We start from the raw sequence: 22,410 nt of genomic DNA, 5'->3' as shown, positions 1-22,410 counted from the left end.
TTCATTCATCCCCTGGCAGCGTGTGCTCTCCTGCACTAGGCGGAGATGGATGCGCGGCTGTCGGCTCCCCTCTGCTGGCTGGTCCCCGGGCACGGAGGGAGCCGTGGCCAGACCTCCCCCGCGGCCCTCACCCGCCAGCTGAAAAGCAACGAGGCCCCAAACTGCCCAAATAATCACAAAGGGATGTTTTTCCCAGCAGGTGATCAGCCCTTGCATGACTTTGTGCAAGGGGAAGCTGACAGCAATGGTGACAGCAATTTTTACAAATTCTTTATGCTGAGACTGGTAACTTATTGTAGGGAGACTGGAGATGCTGCCTGGGGTGAGGATGTCTTGACCTTCCCGTTGTAAACACCAGGTTTTCTGTGATTATAAATTTCTGTGACTATAAATTCTGTGATTATAAACCTTAATCATCATGCCTGAACATTTCCCTGTCTGACCTCAGCCTGATTCTTTTCAACTTTCTACCAAAACATCTCAGCAACTCCTGTAAATGAATATAGGGAATGTACTTTTTTTTTTTCCTCCGTGTCATTTGCTAATTTCTTTTTTTTCCCTGCAATATTTCTAGAAAAATTTTTTGTTACAATTTCAATGTAACTTCAAATTTGGCACTGTATGTTCAGGAATTGCTTTATACCAGCAGCTAGAACGTATGTACCCAAGCCATAAAATTCAGAATCAAAAAGTGCCTCTCTGCCCATGAGTAGCAAGGGATCTGGGAGTTTGGCAGCAAACCGCTTAGTACTCCTGTGAGACTGTACATCCAGCATCTTTTCAAAACACTGTCTTAAAGGAGGTAATAACACCTTTCCTACTGACAACAGCAACTCAACAGACCTGCTGGGAGAACATGTGACAGCAGCCCTCCCACCCAGCCAAGCTCCGAGTGCTTTTGGCAGGGAACTGCCCAGATGAGGAGCCCAGAGTTGCTCTCCACCCACATCCTGAGAAAAGGGCAGCATCTTCAAAGCTTGACTGTATCATTAAATAACACTTATAACTGAAGCATCCTTTTCTTTTACAGTACCTGGTTAGGGATTTGGGGGTTTTCTTCTGACCATGGGGATTTTGCTACTGACTTCATGAGAGATGGGCAGGACTTTTTAGTAAGGCAAGTGCTTAAAGTTCACTATATATTTGAAGGGCATTTTTTTTCTAAGTACAGGAGGTCTGCTTTGAATCAATCCTCATATCACAAAAATAAAAAAGTCTCACTTACCTGGCTCAATTTCAAGAAAGAAATCTGCTTACCATTACTCATATTATTGTTATTATTTGCATTAAATTATGTATGCCCTGAATAATAGACTCTTAAAATTTTTAAACAACCAGGATGAAGGTGTCTTCCGAAGATGCAGAGATGCAGTCCTGAGCTACAAGTTTGTTTGTTCATCACAACACATCACCTTGGAGAACAAGAACAGCCAAAGAGCTATCCTACATACCAGGAACAGTGTCTCTCAGAGCAACTTTCTATCTGGAGGACCAGATGCCTCCCCTTTGGCAGAGCTTTGCAGCCCGGGAACACACCTGGGCTGATTTTCTTCTGCATGGTTTTCTTCTTCTTGCACCTAAACTACCTGCTGTGGTCTGCAGGCAAGGTACCCCCACTGTTCAGTGAGCAACTTCTCAATGGGAGCCCAGATCTACAACAGAAACAGGCACAGGCACAAAACTTTATACACTCAAAGGGAAATGAGAATAAAGGCTGCCTTGGTTCTGGAATCTCATTGTATTTTGGTCAAAACTTGGCTTGTTTCAACACTGTGTGTAATACGGGAGCATTCATGCACAATGCATGTGTCATGATGTACTCATAGCATAGAACAGGTATGTGTTCCATTATATATAAATGAGTAAATGAAATTTTCTTAAAATCATTGATGTAGAGATATTTACTATACTGAAATTGCAGAGAACTTTAATTTCACCGCTTATCTAAACACCAAATAGAACCACTATCTACAAGGAAACAAAGAAAGAAAAGAAAAATAGTACAAAATGCTGTGTTGGTTGTTTGAAACAAATTTTCATGAAAATTATCAGGTTTATGCAAATTCATAGCTAAGCTACCAATCAAACACCAACATAAAAGCCCACAGGAATGCAAAGATAAAAGGCTGGCCACATTGATTGCTGCCACAAGTCACACAATTATGATCCTTTTACCATTTATAGGCAAACTGCAAAGCATGGCCGTAATGGATGGGGCTGTCGATTGGGAAGATGCCATGGTTCAACAGAGAGACACTTTTCATAGCAGATAGACTGAAATGGGAAAATAGTGTATGCAAAGGATAGTCTATAAGCTGAAATAACTGCTTCTAATGATAGATCCTGCAATAATTTCAGATCCAATTTCAGCAGTCACTGACCATAGTCCTGTGGCTGATGATTTGTTTGATGTGTTATGGGACACAGAAGCCCGTTTGCAGTAAATGTGTAATTCCATCCTGCCTTGCCCACTCAGTGGTGGGTATGGATGCCTGGGAAGAGACTTAAACCAGCACGGGACGAGGTCAGGCTGAAATAATTTGAAAACAACTTCCACTCCTTAAGTGGCTCTCAGGATTAGAAGCCCCTGTGGTAATGCAAAAACCACTTGATTATCTTTAGGGACTTTCCTTCAGTGTTGAAAGATTTCTCAAGATATTTTTGAAGCTCTGATGGAAATGATTTACAGAGGGAAGGTTGGCCAGTGGGGTCACCTTGTTTCATCTACTAACTATATGATACAGTAAGAAAAATGTTTTCTGTTCTCTCAAGCACCTACATAAAATGGTTCCTTTTCAGTTTCATCAAATCTCCATTGCAACAAAGGACCCTAAAGGGCTCTCAGACACAGTAGTTACTGGGATGACTATTCACAGGCTTTGAGAGGGCAGCTCTCTTTCACACTTTCCTGGGGCTGTCAGACATAATTTCCAAACACCGGAGCTACTTGACACTCCAACTATTGCTCTGCACAGAGAGATTAAAAACAGGGCTGTAATAATTTTACTGAAGTTATATCTTGCACTCACCGTCAGTAGGAAGGAGAATAATTGAAATGCTATTAAGAAAGGCTCATTAAAAGTTAGCTGTAGGCTGCCAATTAGGCAGGGAGTTGTCGTTTCTTCTCCATATACTATTAAACCTACTTGAGAAAACTATTTCAAAAATGAGGGGAAAACCTGGGATTTCCTAGTTTTAGGAAAAGGTAGACAACCACATGGACACAACTTTAACATTTCTGCTTGTCTGTCCACTTCTCAGCTTTCACCAAGAGCTTCCAAGTGCTCGGGCTTGCTTTGCACTCACCACCCTGAATAAATCTGAACAACTGCTTTATCTTCCCAACCAAAGTTGCAGACCAGCCATGGCTACATTACACTTGTCATTGCCATGCACTCTCCTGATCTGAGAGAACTGCCTTCCCAGGCCCAGCATCCCCCAACATCTGTAAGTCACTGCTCATCATCTGAGGGCAACAGGGGACACAGAGACTTTGCAAGTGAACACAAAAATGTTCAGGAAGGGAACACCCTTGTATTTCATGCTTCAAATGACCAAAAACCTCTCTAGTCTCACAACTAAAGCCCAAATATTTTAGCTCAGCTTCCTCTACAGAATAAACTTCTTTCTGTCCTGCTTGGGCTTTTATTTATATTGTAATGATAAATCTCTTTTGTCTGCATCTACTACTCAGCAGAACTTCTCAGCTGTGTGGTCACAGGCAGCTGCTACAAGAGACTGAAGAAACAGCATGGGATGTGTTTGCAGACACTCCAATTTATAGGTTCATTTTAGCCATCACTCTCTCTTTATCTGTACACTCAGTTTTTTGGATAAAATATATGATTGCATCAATCATGAAGATACTTCAGGACCACAGCACCACTTTTCAAAGGAGAGAAAAGGAAAAGGGGAAAAATCATATTAAAATTTTAACTCTGGGCATCTGCCAGCTTTTCAGCTTTCCCTCATTCCCCTGGTGTGGCCTCACTCCTCCACAGAGCCCCAAAGATCCCACTCCCTGTGGGACTCTGCCAGGGAGGAAGAGGAGGAGGACGAGAATGAGGAGGAAGCCTTCAGCCACCTGCTTAGCTACCAGTTCCACAGGGACTGGGGCTGAAAAGCCATTCTGGCTTCCTTCTTCCCTATTGCTACTACTGCCCTAGCACTGTTTGTTCTCCAGCAGGTCCTTGCCACTCTCCTCCCTGTCCTGTGTCTCCCAAAGTCCACCCAAGATACACCACTGTTATTTCCTAAGGCTGCCAAGCAAACTTACCTTGGCCTATGGCTGGAAAGAAATGTTTCCAAAGAGCTCCTGCTCTTCCTTGAACACGGCGTGCATGCTGCCAGCCATCAAGAAGACCTTCATTGTCATCTCACCCACCTTAAAATTGACAAGGATTAGTCTTCTGGTGCTTGGCAGCCTTTTTTTCTCATTTCTGACAACATCAATAAAGCTTTTAAAGAAACAGCAAAGGAAAACATTTATGTGCTCATTCAATTTCCTTCAGTGTAGCCTTTTGTATAGAGTTTTATGCTAGATTTCTGCACTGGCAAACCAGCTGATTCTGACAGTGGTATGTGTGACATCAGATACCAGCTTAGAGAAGAGAAAATAATTATAACAGTTGATGCTGCTTGTGAGAATTTGTTAAGAAGATCAATAAGAACAGGAGCACTTTGACTTTTCTTATTATGGTTTCTTTGGCAGCCTGGGGAAATAACATAGGTAAAATTATAGTCCCATCACGCTCCATGTGCTGACAGTACATAATTGTGTGCTTCCCACCAGAAAGATTACTTAGTATAATCCCAAACAATCTTTTCTCTCACACTGTTTTAGGTGTTTCATCATTTTCACAGCTTTCAAAGCCCTAAAATCAAAGAAAAAAACAAAGCCCCTTGAATTGGTTTTGCTATTGCCTGGCTTTGAGAGCTTATGACAGCACCAATTTACTTTGTCTGGCAGCAACAATCCTAGATTATTCAAAATGAAGAAGTGGGTGTGTAAATCATGCAGTCTTTCTGGAAAGACTTGGTTTTGCAGTTTGTCTAGAGTCCTTATCCCAACTCCAATACTTCCAGAGCATCTTTACTTCTGACAGCACCTGACTGGCTACTGATTTCAAGGCAGAGGCGGTGGGTCAGCACCTTTCTTTCAGCATGCACTTTCTAATAGATGGGGTATGCAGTTTGTCAACCCCATGTGTCTGCTGTCTGTGTTTTGAGTTCTACTTATCTCAAAATTCAAACTCTGGGTTTGCAGAAGGCACAAAATGGGACCTGGAGAAGCAGCAACATTTTGCTGAGACATGTCTTCCTCAGAGGGGAGGCTGCTGTGCATATACTATAGCCTGTGCTAGTGTTTGAAAGGAGAGGAACTGGATAAATCATGTAAAAGCTTACAAAATTAGCTTCTAACTTGCAGAAGTAGAGGTCAGGACTCAAAGCTTTCATCCTTCCCCTCCACAGCAGCTCCCCAGTCTCCATACACAGCCCCTGACTCGCCTCTGCCCCACTCAATACTTTGCCAATGGGACACGAGTTCCTCTGAGAAGACTGTTTTGGAACCCAAACCAAGTTCAGCTTCTAAATTTTTTATTTTGTATTGTATCTTCTGTGTTGGTTTTTTGTACTTTTTTTTCAGATCTGTCTCTCAGGTAAATGTTTTTGAGATACTGCCTCAGCCATAACATCCAGGATTTGGATTTTAAAAAAGCAGATCCTTTTTTCTTCCTCTAGAGATCTTGTAACCCTGACAGAATCAAGCACATCTATTGCTTTAATACATGTCATGAATATAATCTCCTTTTTACTTTTAGCAGAGTGCACTTCAGATGTCTTTGGGATGTTCTGTATTTGTTTACTCTCTTCTTCTTCTGGTTTTTTTTTCCTAAATCCAGACTTACCAGGATAAGAAGCATTGTCCTATTGACCAAAGATCAATGCCAAATTACTTTTCTTCCCTCACAGCTGACAGCTCCATCCTCCTCTGACTTCAGGAATACCTATCAGTTAGTAATTTTTTAGACTTTTTTGTCTTAACATTATCATGAAAAGCTTAGCAGACACAATACTTATCATATATCACCTCTTTTAATGCTGGCTCTTTATGTTTGGAGAGACACAGAGACGGCTGAAAGTGATTTTCTGGGCAAAGTTACAGCCATAATTCCAATCACCAGAGGCTTGATGTCATCCACACATTATGACAGACTTGAAACAGCAGATCAACCTTTATAGTAGGGAGCGATGGATTTCTTTTTGAACAACCAAATTAACTTCAGACATTTGGCATCTTATTTCCTATGTTAAAGACCTGCACATTGCAGAGTGACAGAAACACAACAGTTCAGAAGGCAGCTGGGTTTTGGTTGAGAATACTGAAAGCTGAGGGTGCAGTTACAGCATCCCCTGGTCAGGAGCTGCTGCCGGCGGTGCCCACACAGCCGAGCACGCTGTCACAGAGCTCGTGGTTTCTATAGCAGCAAGCACTATATAAAAAGCTTGGCTTTCCCCTCACCCAGCTAATCTTCACATGATATAAGGGAGCTGGGAGAGAAGAGGCACAAACCTGCAGCTGTGTGTGTTGCAGGTGGGCTCCGAGCAAGCACCATGCTGGGGGCTCTGTGGGGATCACCTATCCCTGGATTTTAAGACTAATGTTCCACTGATGTCCTGTAGTTATTGGTTTTTATGGAATTTCTATTGGAGGGAAATACCCTGATATTAAAACCACACCTACCCTGCTCTGCCTCCTAATTGTCCTCTCCAGCCACTCTCTGTGCCAAAACCCACGAGGGCCTCACCAGATACATGATCCTCCCAAATGGTGACTCCATCCCACACTGACCCTTCCCCTGACCCTGGTTTCTGCACCACTGGCCAACTATAAAGGCAAGGAAGCTGAAGGACAAACACATAGAGGTGAAATCTCTAAGGAATAAGGAATGCTTACACTTTGGAATAAAATCTTGCCAATTTGCATATTAAGAAAAGAACAAACCCAAAGTACTGCCAGCAACAATGTCTTAGCATCAGTCAGAGGAAGGAAAAAATGTCCTTTCCTGGCATATCCTTTAAAGGTCTCAGATCTCCCTGCAGCCAGGATGTTTAAAGGGGAGCAAAACATCCAGTTCAACCAATAGACATTTTGCTTCAGTAAAATCTACTTCTTAACAAAAAGGTGAGGAAATTAAAAAATGACAGGTTGGGTTTTCAAAACACACATGGAGTTGCTGCCGTTAAACAAGGGGAGTTTTAATCCTGATTTTAATTGGAGAACTCATATTCTGCTGGGTCCTTACATGAACCTCTCTCTCAAAAGAGTCATGTACTTTCTGGTATTGTAAATAAGTGAAAAATACTCTCTCCCTACCAAATGCCTGTGATGTATTATTTACAGATTCACAGAATATTCTGAGTTGGAAGGGACCCACAAGGATCATAGAGTCCAACTCTTAAGTAAGTGGCCCATATGGGGATTGACCCCACAACCTTGGTGGTATTAGCACCATGCTCTGACCAACTGAGATAATCCCAGGGCCAATGGCAGCTTTTAAAAAATAAAATTATTCACCATTTAAATATTGAATGTAGATTTGTCTTCAACTTATCTGCATTAATCCTTTCGTTATTAAACCAATTAATGTCTTAGTTAAAAAAATTCTTCAGAACATAAATTTCCACAGCACAGACGTTTATTTGAACCATAAACAGAGGATGAAGGTTGCTATGGTGTGATCTCTTTCTCAAAGTCTATTTACTTCTCCCAGCTAACAACAATCCTAAAAGTGGAGTCCATAAAACAGAACGTACAAAGTAAAGCAGCCACCACACATCAAGGCGCTGATGAATCTGAACACTCACCACAAAGACATATAGAAAAGCAAGATGAAATTTTTTTGATTAAAAATTGTATTTTAATCTGTATTTGGGGATAAAAGTGTTTTTAAAAAGAAGCAGTTTGAAAAATCTGCTTTGACTGCTTTCTAGTCCTGCTGCAAAATGGTGCATTTGTGCAAGCTAAGGTATGCAGCCTGGGAGAATATTCACATTACGGGATCCTGGAGGAGTGGAAACAGACAAAGGGCAAAGAGCAAATGGATAAAGCACAGAGATGCTTTATTCAAAATACCTGTATTAGCCTTTTTCAAGAGTATTTTATTTCATTTTAACCACACAGCCCATGCGGGCTAGCTCCAAAATGGATATTCTCATTCACCAGCAAAACTTTTAGCTTCCCTACAAGTATAAGAAGGTTTGGGCTTTTTATTTTATGCTAATGGCATAAGTGGTTTTCATCATCAGACTTGCAAAAAAGGCAGTCCAAACACATCCTCAATCCTCCAATTGTGAGGTTTGAGTATATAACAAAACTTTTATGAAGGAAAAATGGCTGAAATTAGGAATATTAACCTTATCAAACAGAGAAAAAGACTGTAAATTTAAGCCATTTTTTCTACCAAGACCCTCACCCAGCCTTTTCCTTTGCTCCTGGCTAAGTGCATTTTTAAACAGGAATTAAGTAACAGAACACATCCTGCAATATAACATAGTCACTTAGTACAAACTTCTTCCATAATGTGGGGATTGCTTATGATTCCCATCCAGAGAGTGGGCCCTGGAACTCTTTTCCTAGTGTAGGTGTAGTTACACCTTTCCTTCACAGTAAATCTCATGTTCAACAGCTGCTATAGGACTCCTTCAAGGATATCTCTGCCACCATGAAGGTAACGGAGGTGTAGGGAACATGTGTGCAGCAGCAGGAAGTGTGGATCTTTGAAGTGAAACCGGCCATGGTTAAGAAACCACAGAGCTGTTTAATCCACCCTGCTGGCCAGGGGCTGCCTGCCCTTCCCTGGTCCGCAGTGCTGGATACCCATGAGCAGCTGGAGAGCAGGTGCACCTCACCTTCCCCAGCAGCAGCCTGAGAGTCCCCACAGGCTGCATGTTCCAAGATCACATCATGGCACAATCCATAATATAGTAAGAGGAAATGAATGATAGTTTGGTTGAATAACACTCTTAACTGGATGTCAAGATGTGAAGTATTGACACACTCATGGTCATCCAGTGCAACCTGACAGCCAGACGTTGTTGCCTGTCCCTCCTGCTTTTGTAGAAAGATGCAGGTCTCTTGCAGTTTCGCTATGGATCTGGTGGCCCATCATGGACTTCTCAGCTGTCTTAGGACTTTCTAAATGGCAGTAGATGCCTCTATGTGTCTCACTACCCCAACTCATTTTGCACAGGTTAGCCAATCTTAAACAATTTAGAGTACATTTAAAGGATCCTTAGGATGCTCAGCAGACAAGAACAAAGATTTGAAAAATGTTTGTTTTCATGGTTTAATCTACCAAGGATTTGGAATGCTGCAGTAGATCAAGAATTAAGAAGCCCATCTGAGTATCTCTATTTTGGTTGCTATTTTTTCCACTCTGTATGTTTTAAAAAAAACCATACAGAAGCCTTGAGTAATCTGCCCAGAAACCAAGGACCCAGGTAGCACAATATCTCAGAGCTTTGAGATTCCTGCTGTTAAGCACCAGGAATGCTGGAAGCTGTAGAAGACCTCATCTGAAATGTGGTTCTTCACACAGTCAGGCTTTGCTCTGTTTTCTGTCCTGGGCCTCCAGAACCTGGAAGCATTTTGGAATGCCCTGTTTCTCATTAAAGATTTGTTGATCTCACTGTATTTCAAGATGAAATGCTTCAGGTCAAAAAGGGCAACAATTATCCATAATCTCAGTTTGGCTGAAGTGTTTTATGATGTCTACATGGAAAAGGCTGGGAGCTGTACTTATGTCAGCACTGTGATCAGAGCTGGATTTTTAAAGAGAGATATATATGATACTCATACTGTACATGTGTAGATTATGTGGGTAGTTCATACAGAAAGTAGGATAAGGTCTTGTCCTTTTTGTCATTGAGTGACCAAATGTAAGAAAGCAGGATTTTATCCTAGTTCTGCAACTTTTAGTTGCATGGCTGTCTACTGCTTTGGGAGGTTTCTAAACTTAAGCAGTGACCTAAGCAGAAGGTTTCCTGTATTGAAAACTGGAATACAGACCATTGTAAGAGGCGGACTCCCATTCTCTCCATCACACCATAACAATATCATTAATGAAGCACCTGGTACAGTGAAAATCCAGTCTGAAATTTTTTCCAAGTCTGTTTGGCTACTCTGGCCTAAAGGTCTGGGGATGCAGCTGCTTTCCTTTCAGTTCTGGCTGTTTGAGCATCCGCATGTGAATGGCTGCACAACTGAGCTAAAAATAAAAAGTTCCAAACACATCCAGGAAGATTTCACATTGTTCTGGCTGTCCATTTCTTCAGGGAGAAAAAGTTTCCAGCTGTATAGCAAAACAATCAAGCTCTGTACAACCATGGAAGGAATAAGGATGAACTGGACTATAGAAGGTGATCTAAGAAAAGAATGCCAAAATGGACTATGCACTCCAGGTACACTCTGTTATTTTCCTTTCTAGGTCTCATGGAGCATCTGCCCTGCCGGGCATGAGCAGTGTAAATGGTCAAATCAGGCAGGGACAGAGAACAGAGAGGGTCAGGTAAGGTCTGACACATCTGTGTAACACAGACAACGCAACTGGGGATTAAATCCTGCCCAGCCTGGAGCAGACAAGGCTGTGGGGAGACCGAAGAGCAGTGTCCCAGTACCTGCAATCAGGTCATAGGAAAGACACATCAGGCTGCTTAGAGCAGGGCTCAGTAGAGGGATGAAATAAAATGGGCACAAGTTGAAACAGGAGAGGTTCTGACTGTATGTAAGCCAAAACATCTTCATCACAGAGGCAACACTTGGTGAGATGCATTACCCAAAATGGTTGTGCAGTCTCCATCCTTGCAGGCTTTCAAGATCAACAGCATAAAGCCCTGACCAGCTGGTCTGATATCATAGCTCATACTCTGAGGAGCAGGTTGGGCTAGAGACCTACTGGTTTCCCCTCAGACCTGAATCCTTATGATCTCAGGAAATCTGCCACCGTTCAAAGAAAAGGTTATACACAACCCCTCCTACATCTAGTTATGTGAACATCCCGCCTTCAGGGAGAACTTCTTTCCAATCCCCAACAGTCAGAGCTGGACAAACATCAGCCTGAAGTGTGATTTAACACTAGCTTCTACAGTTAAAAAGGAAACCCACACTAACAGCTGCAATGAAGACACTAAAGGCTTTGCTGAAAAAATAGACAAAGCTTGTGACTGACACATTCAGACAAGGCTTCCCAATTTTAGACTCTGACAGTTACCTTGAAAAACACTAAGAGGAAGTAGCTCAATTCTCAGCCAACAAAACTTGCAAAGGTGAAGGACATTTCAAAAGCCAGGTGCAATCTTTCATTTAGTGAGAATGAAAGTGACACACAATTTAAAATAAATTTTAAGTATCCTGCTTTGAAAACTTTGCATAACTTACAGCAGAGAATTTTTGGTCTCTCACACCAAAACAGAAAATTAATGTCCTTTATGAATATGGTGAGCAGATGGCAAATGAAACATTCAGTGTACCAAAATGCAGATCAACAAATATACTCTTATCTGCCAGAGGAGACAGACAGGTTAAAAACCAGAGAATAATGCAAAAAACCCCGAAATCTGAGCAGCATCTTGAGCATTGAAATGATACACAGCTGGAATGTTGTAATTCACAGGACAAAATACTTCTATAAGTACTACAGTGCTACAGGTAGCAGAGAGAGAAAACTGAGCCTCTGTAGTATTTGCAAAGCAGTTTCCCTACCCTGTAAGCTGGCACTGTGAGCAGCTGCAGACCCCAGGAGTGCAGGAATCAGGGCCACGCCACATTCAGAGGCCAAACCACTGCCGTGGGTGCTTAGGCAGCACAAAGCACAGCCTCTGCAGAAGTAACCACTTTATATCCTGGAATTCTCCTGGACCTGTTAACAAACTGTGCGAGCCAACAGTGAGGATGAACAGAATAAAGCCAAGCTCCACTGTGCAGTTACCAGAGCTCCCTGCTGTGGTGAGGATGTGACTTGAACTCAACTCTGACTAAAAAAACTACTTTGTCCATACAATATTGCACTTCTTTACAGGATCTGGCCTCTAAGACTGAAATTATGTGAAATAGCAACTGAAAACATTCCTCAGCCAGTGAGGAACACTACACATACTTACATTTCTTTCTCCTAAAACCAGATACTTTCAAATCCCTACTCATCACCAGCCCTACAATGCTCCTTCCCTGAAATCCCATCACCTTGCTCAGGTGGCAGGTTTAAGTAGAAGATTCTAATGTAACAGGCCTGCATATTCTGTGAAATAGCTGGTGTTTAATATTTTTTTCAAGTTAATAATACTTTTTCAAATACATAATTTTTGCTTCAAGTAAGGAAAACTGCACATCAGTAATTAACATATTTTGCAACCTTTATAAGGGGATAAAAAAAAATCACAACAGATTTCTTACAGTCTGTACTACAGCTTTGGTTTTACTTTGAAGTGTCAGACTCTGTGTCACTGGAAGCAGACATTCCCCCCATGGTATTTGTATGCTGCCGACGCAACAGACACTCCACTTGCCAGGCTCTATCAGCAGAATTCCACTAAGACAAGAAATAAGTATATTCTTTAAAAAACCCACAGCAAAACTTAATGCATGATGCTTTTAATCAATCAGCTACATAAATTGCTTAAAAGGAGTTTGACTCCGAAGTAGTAGCTGGCTGGATTTGTTTTCATTTTGCCTGCATACAGCGACCCAAGGCACTCTGCTCCTTCCCAGACCAAGGCATGGCTCACCGGCAGGACCTGCCACCTCCAGGCTTTCCAGAGCCTCGGTGCTTAATGGCCAGGGCTGATGAAAAAGCACTGTGTTAGTGTCCTGCCAAATGTAACTTCTCTGCTGGGTGCTCAGCGTCCTCTGACTGACCACCTAACACCCTGCTCTGCCAGCCATCGCCATGGCCCACCTCCCAGCCTGCAACCCTGACTGACTTGACTGATCTTTATTCCACGAGGAAGATGATGATGACAAGTCAAATGCCACTATTTGAGGCAGGCAGGAAACACTGCTTGTACTGAAAGATTTCCATGGGGATCTCTTCACTCCTCATGAAGTGACAGAGATCTTCCGAATTGTGACCTGCTCTGAGAAGCTGGTCTCCAGAGGGCTGCCCTCTCCTCCAGCTTTTGCTCCTGCCTCTTATTTGCGTACGACATATGCACTGCACCCGGGTTTCTAAATGTGTGTGCTACTTAAATCGCTGCAGTATCTCACAAACTTTCCTATATGAAAATTGCTTTGTTGTCCATCAAACCACTATCAGAACCCTCAGAAATGTGTTCCTCACAGATAATATGTGATATGGCTGCTCTTCTTCTTTTACAGGTGGGCTTTTTGAGAGACGTGCAGGCATCCCATGCATGTTCTCCGAAATTCAGCAATAGATCTAGGAGTGGGTGAATCCAAAAATCCTTCTAGGTCCCTCTCCCATGGTCTGAGCTGTACAAAACATGGCATGAACATTTGGCAACACAGCCCTTAAAGTTTAGAATATACAACTTTTGTAGGAAAGTATTTCAACACAGTATTGACTGATAAAAAAAAATGCAAACTGACATTGGATTTATACTATAGAAGAATTGGGTGTAAATGAGAAAATTGGGAAACACAAGTGAGCTAAAAAATATTTCCAAACTTACTCCTGCAAGTAAAACCACATGGAAAAATCAGATCAGAGTCTCACTGACCATGCCAGCTCCCATCCTGGAGCAACAGGCACTTCCAGACAAAGCAGCAACACATTCATCTCCTGTTATTATTTCCCTTCTGTGACTGATGTACTCTTGCAAGCCATTTCCATTAAGTTTTTCAGTGTTTCAGAGTACCTGTCTAAGTCTCTGTTGTCCAGTGAAGGGAACCTCTTAAGCTTTAAGAAACTTGTTACTATAAATTTTAGGGAAAACCAGCTCAGAAATTGCCCTTGGACAAAGACATCAAATACTGGCATACAAAACCTGTTTTTCTTAACTACTACTTAATATAAATGATCAGTTTTGAGAAATACGTATTTTAAAAATAAGTCAAAGCAAATAAAGGCAAACATAAGTCAAAGTCTTGCATAACTGATACTGCAATACCCTCTTGTGGTCAAATGAAAAGGTTTTGTCTCAATACCTGAACTTTTTCCTCTATAAAAAGCCTCCCTAGGCGTCTTTTCCTTTAACTCAAGGGAAATAACTGCCATATTTTTCCCAGATTAATTTGTAGTGCATATCATCACTTGTCTGGTAAAAGCAAAAGACTAACCTCAGTGAAGTTCTTCCTCAAAATGACAGGCACGGACACTGCTTGTCAAATTAATTAATCACAAAACAAACTCCTAAGCAAAGGCCATCTTCAACAGTGACACACTCATAATTATTTCTTAAGTTTCATGTCCCCAGCCAGAAAAAATCAAGATGCTATAATCAGTTGACATAGATACATGTGGCATGAAGCCACAATAAACATCAACCTATGGGATGAAAAGATGTACACAGTAAATCAGTTGTACCAATTCAAATGAGCAAATAAAATGCTAAACTGGCAAATGGGAAAAATGAGGGGAAACAGTTCAGTATCTGCACCAGGTCAGCTGAGACCACTCCATGGCACAGACTTAAAACATCTGCTTGTAATCTTTCTGTCCAGTTGATTCGGTGGCTGCAAGTCATTTGGAGGCTGTCCTCAGTACAACAACTACTTTTAGCTTATTACTGTTTAATTTGCAGAAATTGACTTGAAGGAAGGATCAGAATTAAAATTCTGATCTGATACAGGAACCTTGTACACAAAAATTAAGAGTAACAGACTTTCCACCAGGATCCTTTCCCAACGTGATCAGGAGCTAAAATCCCATGCACTGTGATTAATGCATTGGGTCATCCAAACGTGCCTCAGATTCCTTTTAAAGCAATCAGATGCCACTAAAACACTATTCTCCAAGCAGCTGCACACACTCCAACTTGGAGAGGACCCTGGAACAAATGCAACAAGATAAGCAGATTCCAAAAGAAGAACAGGGACAACTATTAGTCCAGGCTGGAAAACACCTAATTTCTTCACTTCATGATAATGCTACGTGGGTACATGACTCTTTTGCTTTTTGGCTGAAAGAGATAAAAAACACTATTCAGGTTTCAATTATCTCAGCAAAAATACCAAAGAAACAAAAAGTCTACTAAAATTTAATTCAAAACCAAAGCAAACATTGGGGTTTGAGGTGGAATTTACCTTTTCTTAAGTTATGTTATCACAATCTTCAAATTCAGAATAATTTTTCCAAAATTATTGTAGAATTATAGAAGTATTTCTTGCTCAAACTTGTCTAAACTGTTTGGATTTTTCTACAGTTGTAACTATTTTTAAAGAAATGATTTGCCAAATTCAGTATGTGTTTCCCAATACTGCAAGCAAATAATTTTGCCAAAAGCCCCCTGAAAAAGTAGATTCAAAGTTCATTAGCATTTACCAAAAACAGGAAACAAGAGGCTAGAATTCATCTGGAACTAATCCATACTACTCAAAAACAAGTCAGTGAAGAATTTCAGAGGAAATTTATACTTGAAATACTCTGTTTTCCTGCAAGGTCACTAATACTTGAGGAAGTGAGTTCATACCACAGAAGCCCAACAGGCTGACTGTAAAGACAAACACTGACATTTTGGACACTGTTTTGAAAAGTCTCACTTTGTATACTAATGACCCCTTAAAGTTACTTTAAAACTTCTCGTAGTTGCCTAATACCTTCTACAGAACTAAGTGCTTAGAAAAGACTTCTGATGATCTGACTGCTCATTTTTTAATTTGAAAATAAGAAGCTTTCAGAACAGATTCCTTGAAACAATTTTTACCAAACATTTCTGCCCCGAACAGAGTTCAAGGTCCCAGCAGCTGTCACACTGGGTCTCTGCTCCTTTTCTGGAATATATTCACAAGTCAGACATTTCCAATAGAAACAGTAAACATGCCAGGGAAACCAGCAGCTTTCAGGAGCTTTTCCTTCTGCTACATAACCACAACAAAAGTCCTCCTGACTACTCAGCAGCAATCTCCACAGCACCCTTTGCTATTAAACCAGACTTTATTGTTCTGAGGATTTTGAATAGAGGCTGATCTCAGCTGCAGTCGCTGTAATCACCTTGTAATCTAAGAGTTTGCTGGTTACATCTGGAGATCCCATTGTTTCCAATTACAGTCACTTCTCATGAAATTCCTGTTACCTTGAAAACCCCCTCAGTGCTCGAGAAAAGATGCAACATAAAGCAGTAGAAAAGGAGCATTAAGAGGGAAGTAAACCAGTGCTGAGCACTGCCTGTCAGTGCAGCTGTGCATGTTCTTTTCTGAAAGCACTCCTAACAGCAGCTGAAAGAAAATGTTAGGAGAGGAGGAGCTTTGAAAGTGCAAACAAGAATTGGCTTCACTTTCTGAGAAGTCACAATATACCTAAAAAGGCTGGATATATGGTGAGTCTCAAAACGGACAAGTTGGAAAGGGGTTTTGGATTCAGGAGAAATACCTTGGTTAGGTCTCAGCAAAGAGCAACCACACCTCCAGGGCAACCAGCCCCAGCTCCTTCTGTGTCCCAACAGCACCCAACCAAGCAGAGCTGACAACCACTGCACAACTGGCTACTTGAGCCTGGGCAGACGAGCAGGCAGACCAGGTCCAACAGGATAAGATCTGGAGAGTCTGTGGAGGCTGAACAGAGAGGAAGGAAAACCTGGTAAGTCACTTGTCCCAGTTCATGCCTCTTCTGCTTGTCTTGACAATGGTCCTGATACTCCCTGACAGCATTAGGGCTTGATCCAAAGCCAACACTATCAAACAAAATTTGCTGCTGCAGGGGCTTTGGATCAAATCCTAATACCTTCCTTTCTAGGGTTACATTATGTCTGTTCTCCCTCACTGGACAAAATCTGTGCTAATATCTCCCAGCATGCTGGGCTTAAGCTGAAAAGAGATGCAAAGAACTGCACACTAAGTATCTTTTAGCTTTTAGAGATTTCCACAATGAAGACATAAAAGTGCCAAGCTTTATAATTTATTGCAGACACACTGATATTATCACCTCTTCTCATACTCTTGGAAATGGCTGAAATGGAAGCTGAACAGAGTGTTCTGCCAAAATATGAGTTTGTATTCCCAGTCTGTAAATCTCCTGAACTTGCACCATTGTTATGGTGTTTCAGCAGACTGAGCAGCACACATACGACCTAAGCTTTGGCTGTGCATACACCATGACTCAAAAGAACCCGAAATTAAGATCCTGTCTCTGCCACATATCTTGAGTAAGTGTTTATGTTCATACTTAAGTATACAACATCAGTATGCCTATTAGAAGAATATCCTTGGTAAAATAAAAATCAGCTCTATTTCCAATGCACTGCCCAAGCTAAAGGAAAAGGAAGAAAAAGAGCATCACTCTCAGGATTTTTTAAAATGGGAAAAGAAACCATCTGAAAAGCTTCGCCTTCTTCAGCCTTCTGGAGGAGATACAGATCACAGTCCTGATTTCCCCAGAGATGCATTTGCACTCTTGTCTGGCTCCATTTACTGGATGGACAAGCTGATGCCAGGACTCTGATGCATGCAAAGCCAGGGCAATGTCACTCTCTCCAGTGCTGGGAGACTCAGGCTCTTGCTCAACAGGCTCAGCCTGTTCCATACTCATTCCCTAGCTAAGGCAGCAGGAAGGACTCTGCACCTGTCCTTGGGGTTCAGTCATGGATATTGGTGCAAACTCACTTTCATGAGTAATGTAACACATCATACAGCTGATGCATGTTCTGCTTCCCAGTGTTAGCTAGGAAAACAGAAACTCTTGCAAAAGGGTATGATAGACTTGTGAAGAACAAGATGCCTAAAACCAGATTCATCAAACTATATACCCTACAGCCTGCAGGGGGCTGTTCTTCAGTTCCACATTCCCGTCCCAAAAACAATGATGGAGAATGGTATGCATTAAATGGTCTGACTTGAAGTAGGTGCAGGGCAATGCCTGAGACAGTGACATTTCTCACTAATTAGCACCATCCAGTAACACCCAAGTCTGATAATGTTCAAATAATGGCTGCGTATCAAGATAAAAAATTCTAGGACCTCAATGCTGTGCTGGTATAGCAAGACATATAGTGATAAACAGAATAGTCACAAATTCGATTTTATTTGCACTTGGGGCATATCTGGACTGGACAGGGGAGCGCAGCACAGAAATCCAGCATTCCTGGCTGCACATGGTACATGTCTGTGCTGTACAGACACGCTCAGCTCGGAAGGATGTACAGCTTCAGCACTAGTTCAATGAGCTTAGATGCAGCACAGGTAAGTAGCTCAGTCAGCCCAGGTGTCCCTTGAGCCCTGTTCTAGATACTGCTGTACGGAACTGTTTCCTCTCTTGACTCACAGTACTCTTACAATAGTGGGTGAACTGATGTTTTCTCCATTTCAGGCCAAGAAAAGCAAAGGACTTGCCCTACAGTCCCACACCAGGTATAGAAGAGAGTTGAAGAGAAAAACTCAGGTCTTCTGACTCCATGCACTCCTAGTACAGCTGCCTACCTGCACAGAATATTTCTGCCAGCAAAGTACTGGTCATTTAAAAAATAAGCTGCTGTGTCTTGCTCAAGGTATTGGACAAATGTTTTCTAGACTGACTTAAGACATGAGTAATTTATTTGCATTTGCACAAGGAATACATTGTGGACATGGTATCCTTAACTTCCCTTCGCAAAAATAACACCCACTCCTCATATAGTACCCTGGGCTCCATCACAGAAAAGACAGGTTTTAGTACAAGGAATCTGCAGGCATAAGAGCTGGGTTGTAAGTGTCAAATTGAGCAGTTGAACAGGCATTCAATTATGATCAACATTAACTAATTTATTTAAAGACAGAACATTTGACACTGCATTTTTTTACTTCTATTCCAAGGTAACCAAACTGGAGTTTCCTAAAGGACCATGACCAAATAGTGAGTTTTGAACATTCAACTGTACCCATGCTCTTTTTAGTTTTTGTCAATTTGAGCTAGGCTAATATTTCAAATTGAAGCATATTTAGGCATTATTGGCAAATGCTTTATAACTAAAATCTTTAGGAAAACTGAAAGAGCTGAAGTGTCTTCATCTGCTACCTATGTGTGTTCAATCTGTTTCAATGTTAACAACTTGACAGAAACACAAGTGTTGGAAGAACCTACTTCCTACGAGAAAATTTGTAAGATAATGTCATCCTGCTGAAACCTAAGGCACTTACTAAAAATGAAAGAAAAAACCTCCCACATCACAACCATTCTAGAGCAGGGTAACTTCCGTCCCAGATAACATTTTATGCAACACATTTTAAAATTATTCATTTCCCTCTGTTATCCTAAGACAACAGGAAAAAAGTCCCAATTGTTTTGCTTTATTTCTACAACACTTTCATGTATGCTCAATATGATATTTTTAAGTACATTTAAATTCTAATTTTGAAAGCAGAAGTGCTGAGGTTATAAGTTAAAGTGCTGATATTATAAATAATTTCAGTAACTTGTATTTTTGTAGGAAGCAATGGATGTAATTTTGAAAACTTATTAATGGTCTTCGTTTTATTCAGGGTAAGAGAAAGGAGCAGAAGCTACTGCCAAGCTGTATGTCTGTGCTCTCAAGCAAAGTTCCCAACTCGACCAACCAGATTATTGGCAATCAAATGAATACTGAGCTTGGCAGGGCTCTGGTAAATATTAATTACTTCTTCAGCAGTGGAGCACAGAAGAGGAAACTTGAGAGTGAGCTCCAGCTTTCTTAGTGCTTCAGTAACAATATAACAGCAACAAAGCAAGTTCTTTCAAGGGTAAAAATGGATGTTGTCCAACAATGCCATAATAGATGATCCTCTTCGTATTTCAGGTGACTAGGCCATATACAGACAGCACTACAGATCATATCAACCTTCCCATGAAAATCTACAGTAAGGATGCCACTAACATCTGAAAGAACAAGATTACAGACAAAAGACCATTTTTGCCTGAATTTTATCTCCTGAAAACAAACAATTAATATAAATCTGCTCAGATGAGTCATAACATAAACAACACACTTTCAGCTCTGAAAGCCAGCACAACAAAAATGCAGCAGCTTGTTGCATTTCATGTAGTTAGACAAGGATTCATCAGGTTCTCTCATCTGCATGTTTAAACTTGCTCTAAAGAATAATACTTAAGGCATGTGAGCCATTCTCTGTGCTTTTCACCACTCCCTGCTGAGGGAGGGAGACCAAATATTTTTCACACTAGTTTTCATTTTTGTTTCTGTAGATTTGCTGCTCTCAAATTCCCTTCTCTTATGCTTTTTTTCTTCTGGTTTAGCTGATGGAAACTCAACAAGGAAGCAGGCTTTCACATTTTGTTCTGAAGGCGTGCTGGCTCAGCAACCTGTCTTACACCCTCAGAATTGTCAACCTTGAATTTAAAGGGTTCATAGTTCCTAAAATCTGTGGTTGCCCAGGGAAACCATCCTCAAGCTAAATCAACATAATACCAAAAGCCTGTTCAGCTAGTGCATCTTCATTACAGAGGTTGAAATTTTATGGCCTGTTGTTCTGTAGGGAAAAATCAGCAAGCAGCAGAGCATGGAGAGTGTGTACACAGTACCTGTCCTTTGAACTGTATGTACCTTCCACAGGATCATGCTCAGTCCTAAGTGGAGCTCAACACAGAAGCCATTAGTCCTGCCTTGGCACAACAGGCTGCAGTCTCTCACCAGACTGAGATGGAGATGGGTGCACTCATACTTTGCAATTAAAGCTATTTGTTTATATGATTAGACTTCAGTGGCAGAAGGCAGCTCAGAAGCACACCAGGTGACCACTGTGACCAGTGTGATCACTGATCCAAGTGGTCTCCGGCAAAAAAAAGGCACTGTAGAAAGAAGAGCTAAGTACCACACCCTGAAGTCACGACTCCAAGTGGTTCTCCTGGCTTCCTCACCACAGCAAGAACTGGAGGATCAGGGCTTTCAAGATGACCACTAAGTGACCTAAAGGAGGAAGACCACATCATGCAACCAGCTGAGGTGAGGAGGGCTGATTCCTCTGTGCAGACATGAATTATGATGGAGAACTGAGTTCAGACACACCAAAACGGAACATTCTTTTTAAAACACACTTCTTCTTGTTCAGCTAAAATGCTTTCTGCTCTCTCCTGTGAGAACTCATTTATCCAGGAACTCATTTTCTTCACACACCTGAAAGCAGGAGAGGAGAGAGCAGATCAAGACTTTCCTTGTCCCTGTGCTGTCCAGAGCTTTTTCCAAAAACTTCACAGGCTACTCAGAGGTTACACATTTATTGGTGATTGCATAACACCAAGAGACAGTGCACTTGCATGCCTTACTCTGGGTCACAAATTTTACACTGGGTGGTGTATGCCCAGTATCTGTCAGGCTCAAGCTCCTATTCATGTAAGAACATTTCATTTGTAAAGCACAATTTTGTTTTTCAGCACAAAAGCATACAGAGCTCCATGTTTCCTAACCTCCAGATGGCACTCACTCCACATCAAGTAATCCACCAGAAAGGACACTAAGGCAGTGCTATATAAGTCCTTTTTAATTACATTAAATAATTCCAGATTCCTGACTCTGTTTACTGTGTGTGAACCCAGAGAATCCTTCTCCCAGAGAGTTCCCGCAAACTGGAGGGTAAGAGCAGTCTTACAGTCTGGTCTAAGCAGTGCATGATTTAATCCTCCCACTTCACTTAGAACTGGCATTGTTTCAACTGAAGCACTTCTAGTTTTGGACAAGACCTTCCACATCTTACCCTAAAGATGTGGGCTACTAATCAGAGTCTAGAAAAGCAGCGATGGCAACTGGGGTATGGGAAGACATGTCATATAAGGAAAGGTTAAAAAGACTGTTAAAAGTTTAACATGAAGGAAAAAAAGCAGTCTTGTAAGAGGATAGCAGTCTTTAGATACATGTATAGCTCTGGAATGAGAAAAGGAATAATTTGCACTTTGAGGGAGTGTCAGGCAACAGCAAAAATAACAAGCTTAAGTTACAGCAAGGAAGAATCATGTTAATTTTTGGGAAAGCTAGTAGTGAGGATAATACAGCACTGGAATCGATTCCCTGAGGAATCTCCATCTTTGGATGTTAAACATACTTCCATCAAGAGGGATGTATTTAATAGGCTTTGTCTTTTACTGTAAAAATTGAATGACTGTCCGAAGAGTTTTTCACCCATTCTCTGACTACACCAGAGCTGTTGGGTTCAGAACAAATTTTGCAAACATGATTTTTCAAACATATTGACAAAGAATTTTTTTTAAATTCTTATTTTAATTATAACAGGTTTAAAAAGATTTCAGCTCTAAAATACAGATTAATCACTTTTTA

General features: G+C 41.3%; 1 protein-coding gene across 1 annotated transcript; it reads left to right on the top strand.

Moving 5' to 3' along the window:
* Positions 1–16,491: 16,491 nt before the first annotated feature.
* On the top strand, positions 16,492–19,819 carry C3H2orf50 (chromosome 3 C2orf50 homolog). Its single transcript, XM_048298882.1, is given in 5 exon segments — positions 16,492–16,614; positions 16,617–16,714; positions 16,716–16,754; positions 18,962–19,001; positions 19,628–19,819. Coding segments are annotated over 5 exon segments (492 nt in total).
* Positions 19,820–22,410: the final 2,591 nt, after the last annotated feature.

This window comes from Corvus hawaiiensis, chromosome 3, assembly GCF_020740725.1.
Source record: "Corvus hawaiiensis isolate bCorHaw1 chromosome 3, bCorHaw1.pri.cur, whole genome shotgun sequence".
NCBI lineage: Eukaryota > Metazoa > Chordata > Aves > Passeriformes > Corvidae > Corvus > Corvus hawaiiensis.
The sequence above is the reverse complement of the archived record's forward strand: the minus strand, read 5'-3'. Positions and strand labels throughout refer to the sequence as shown.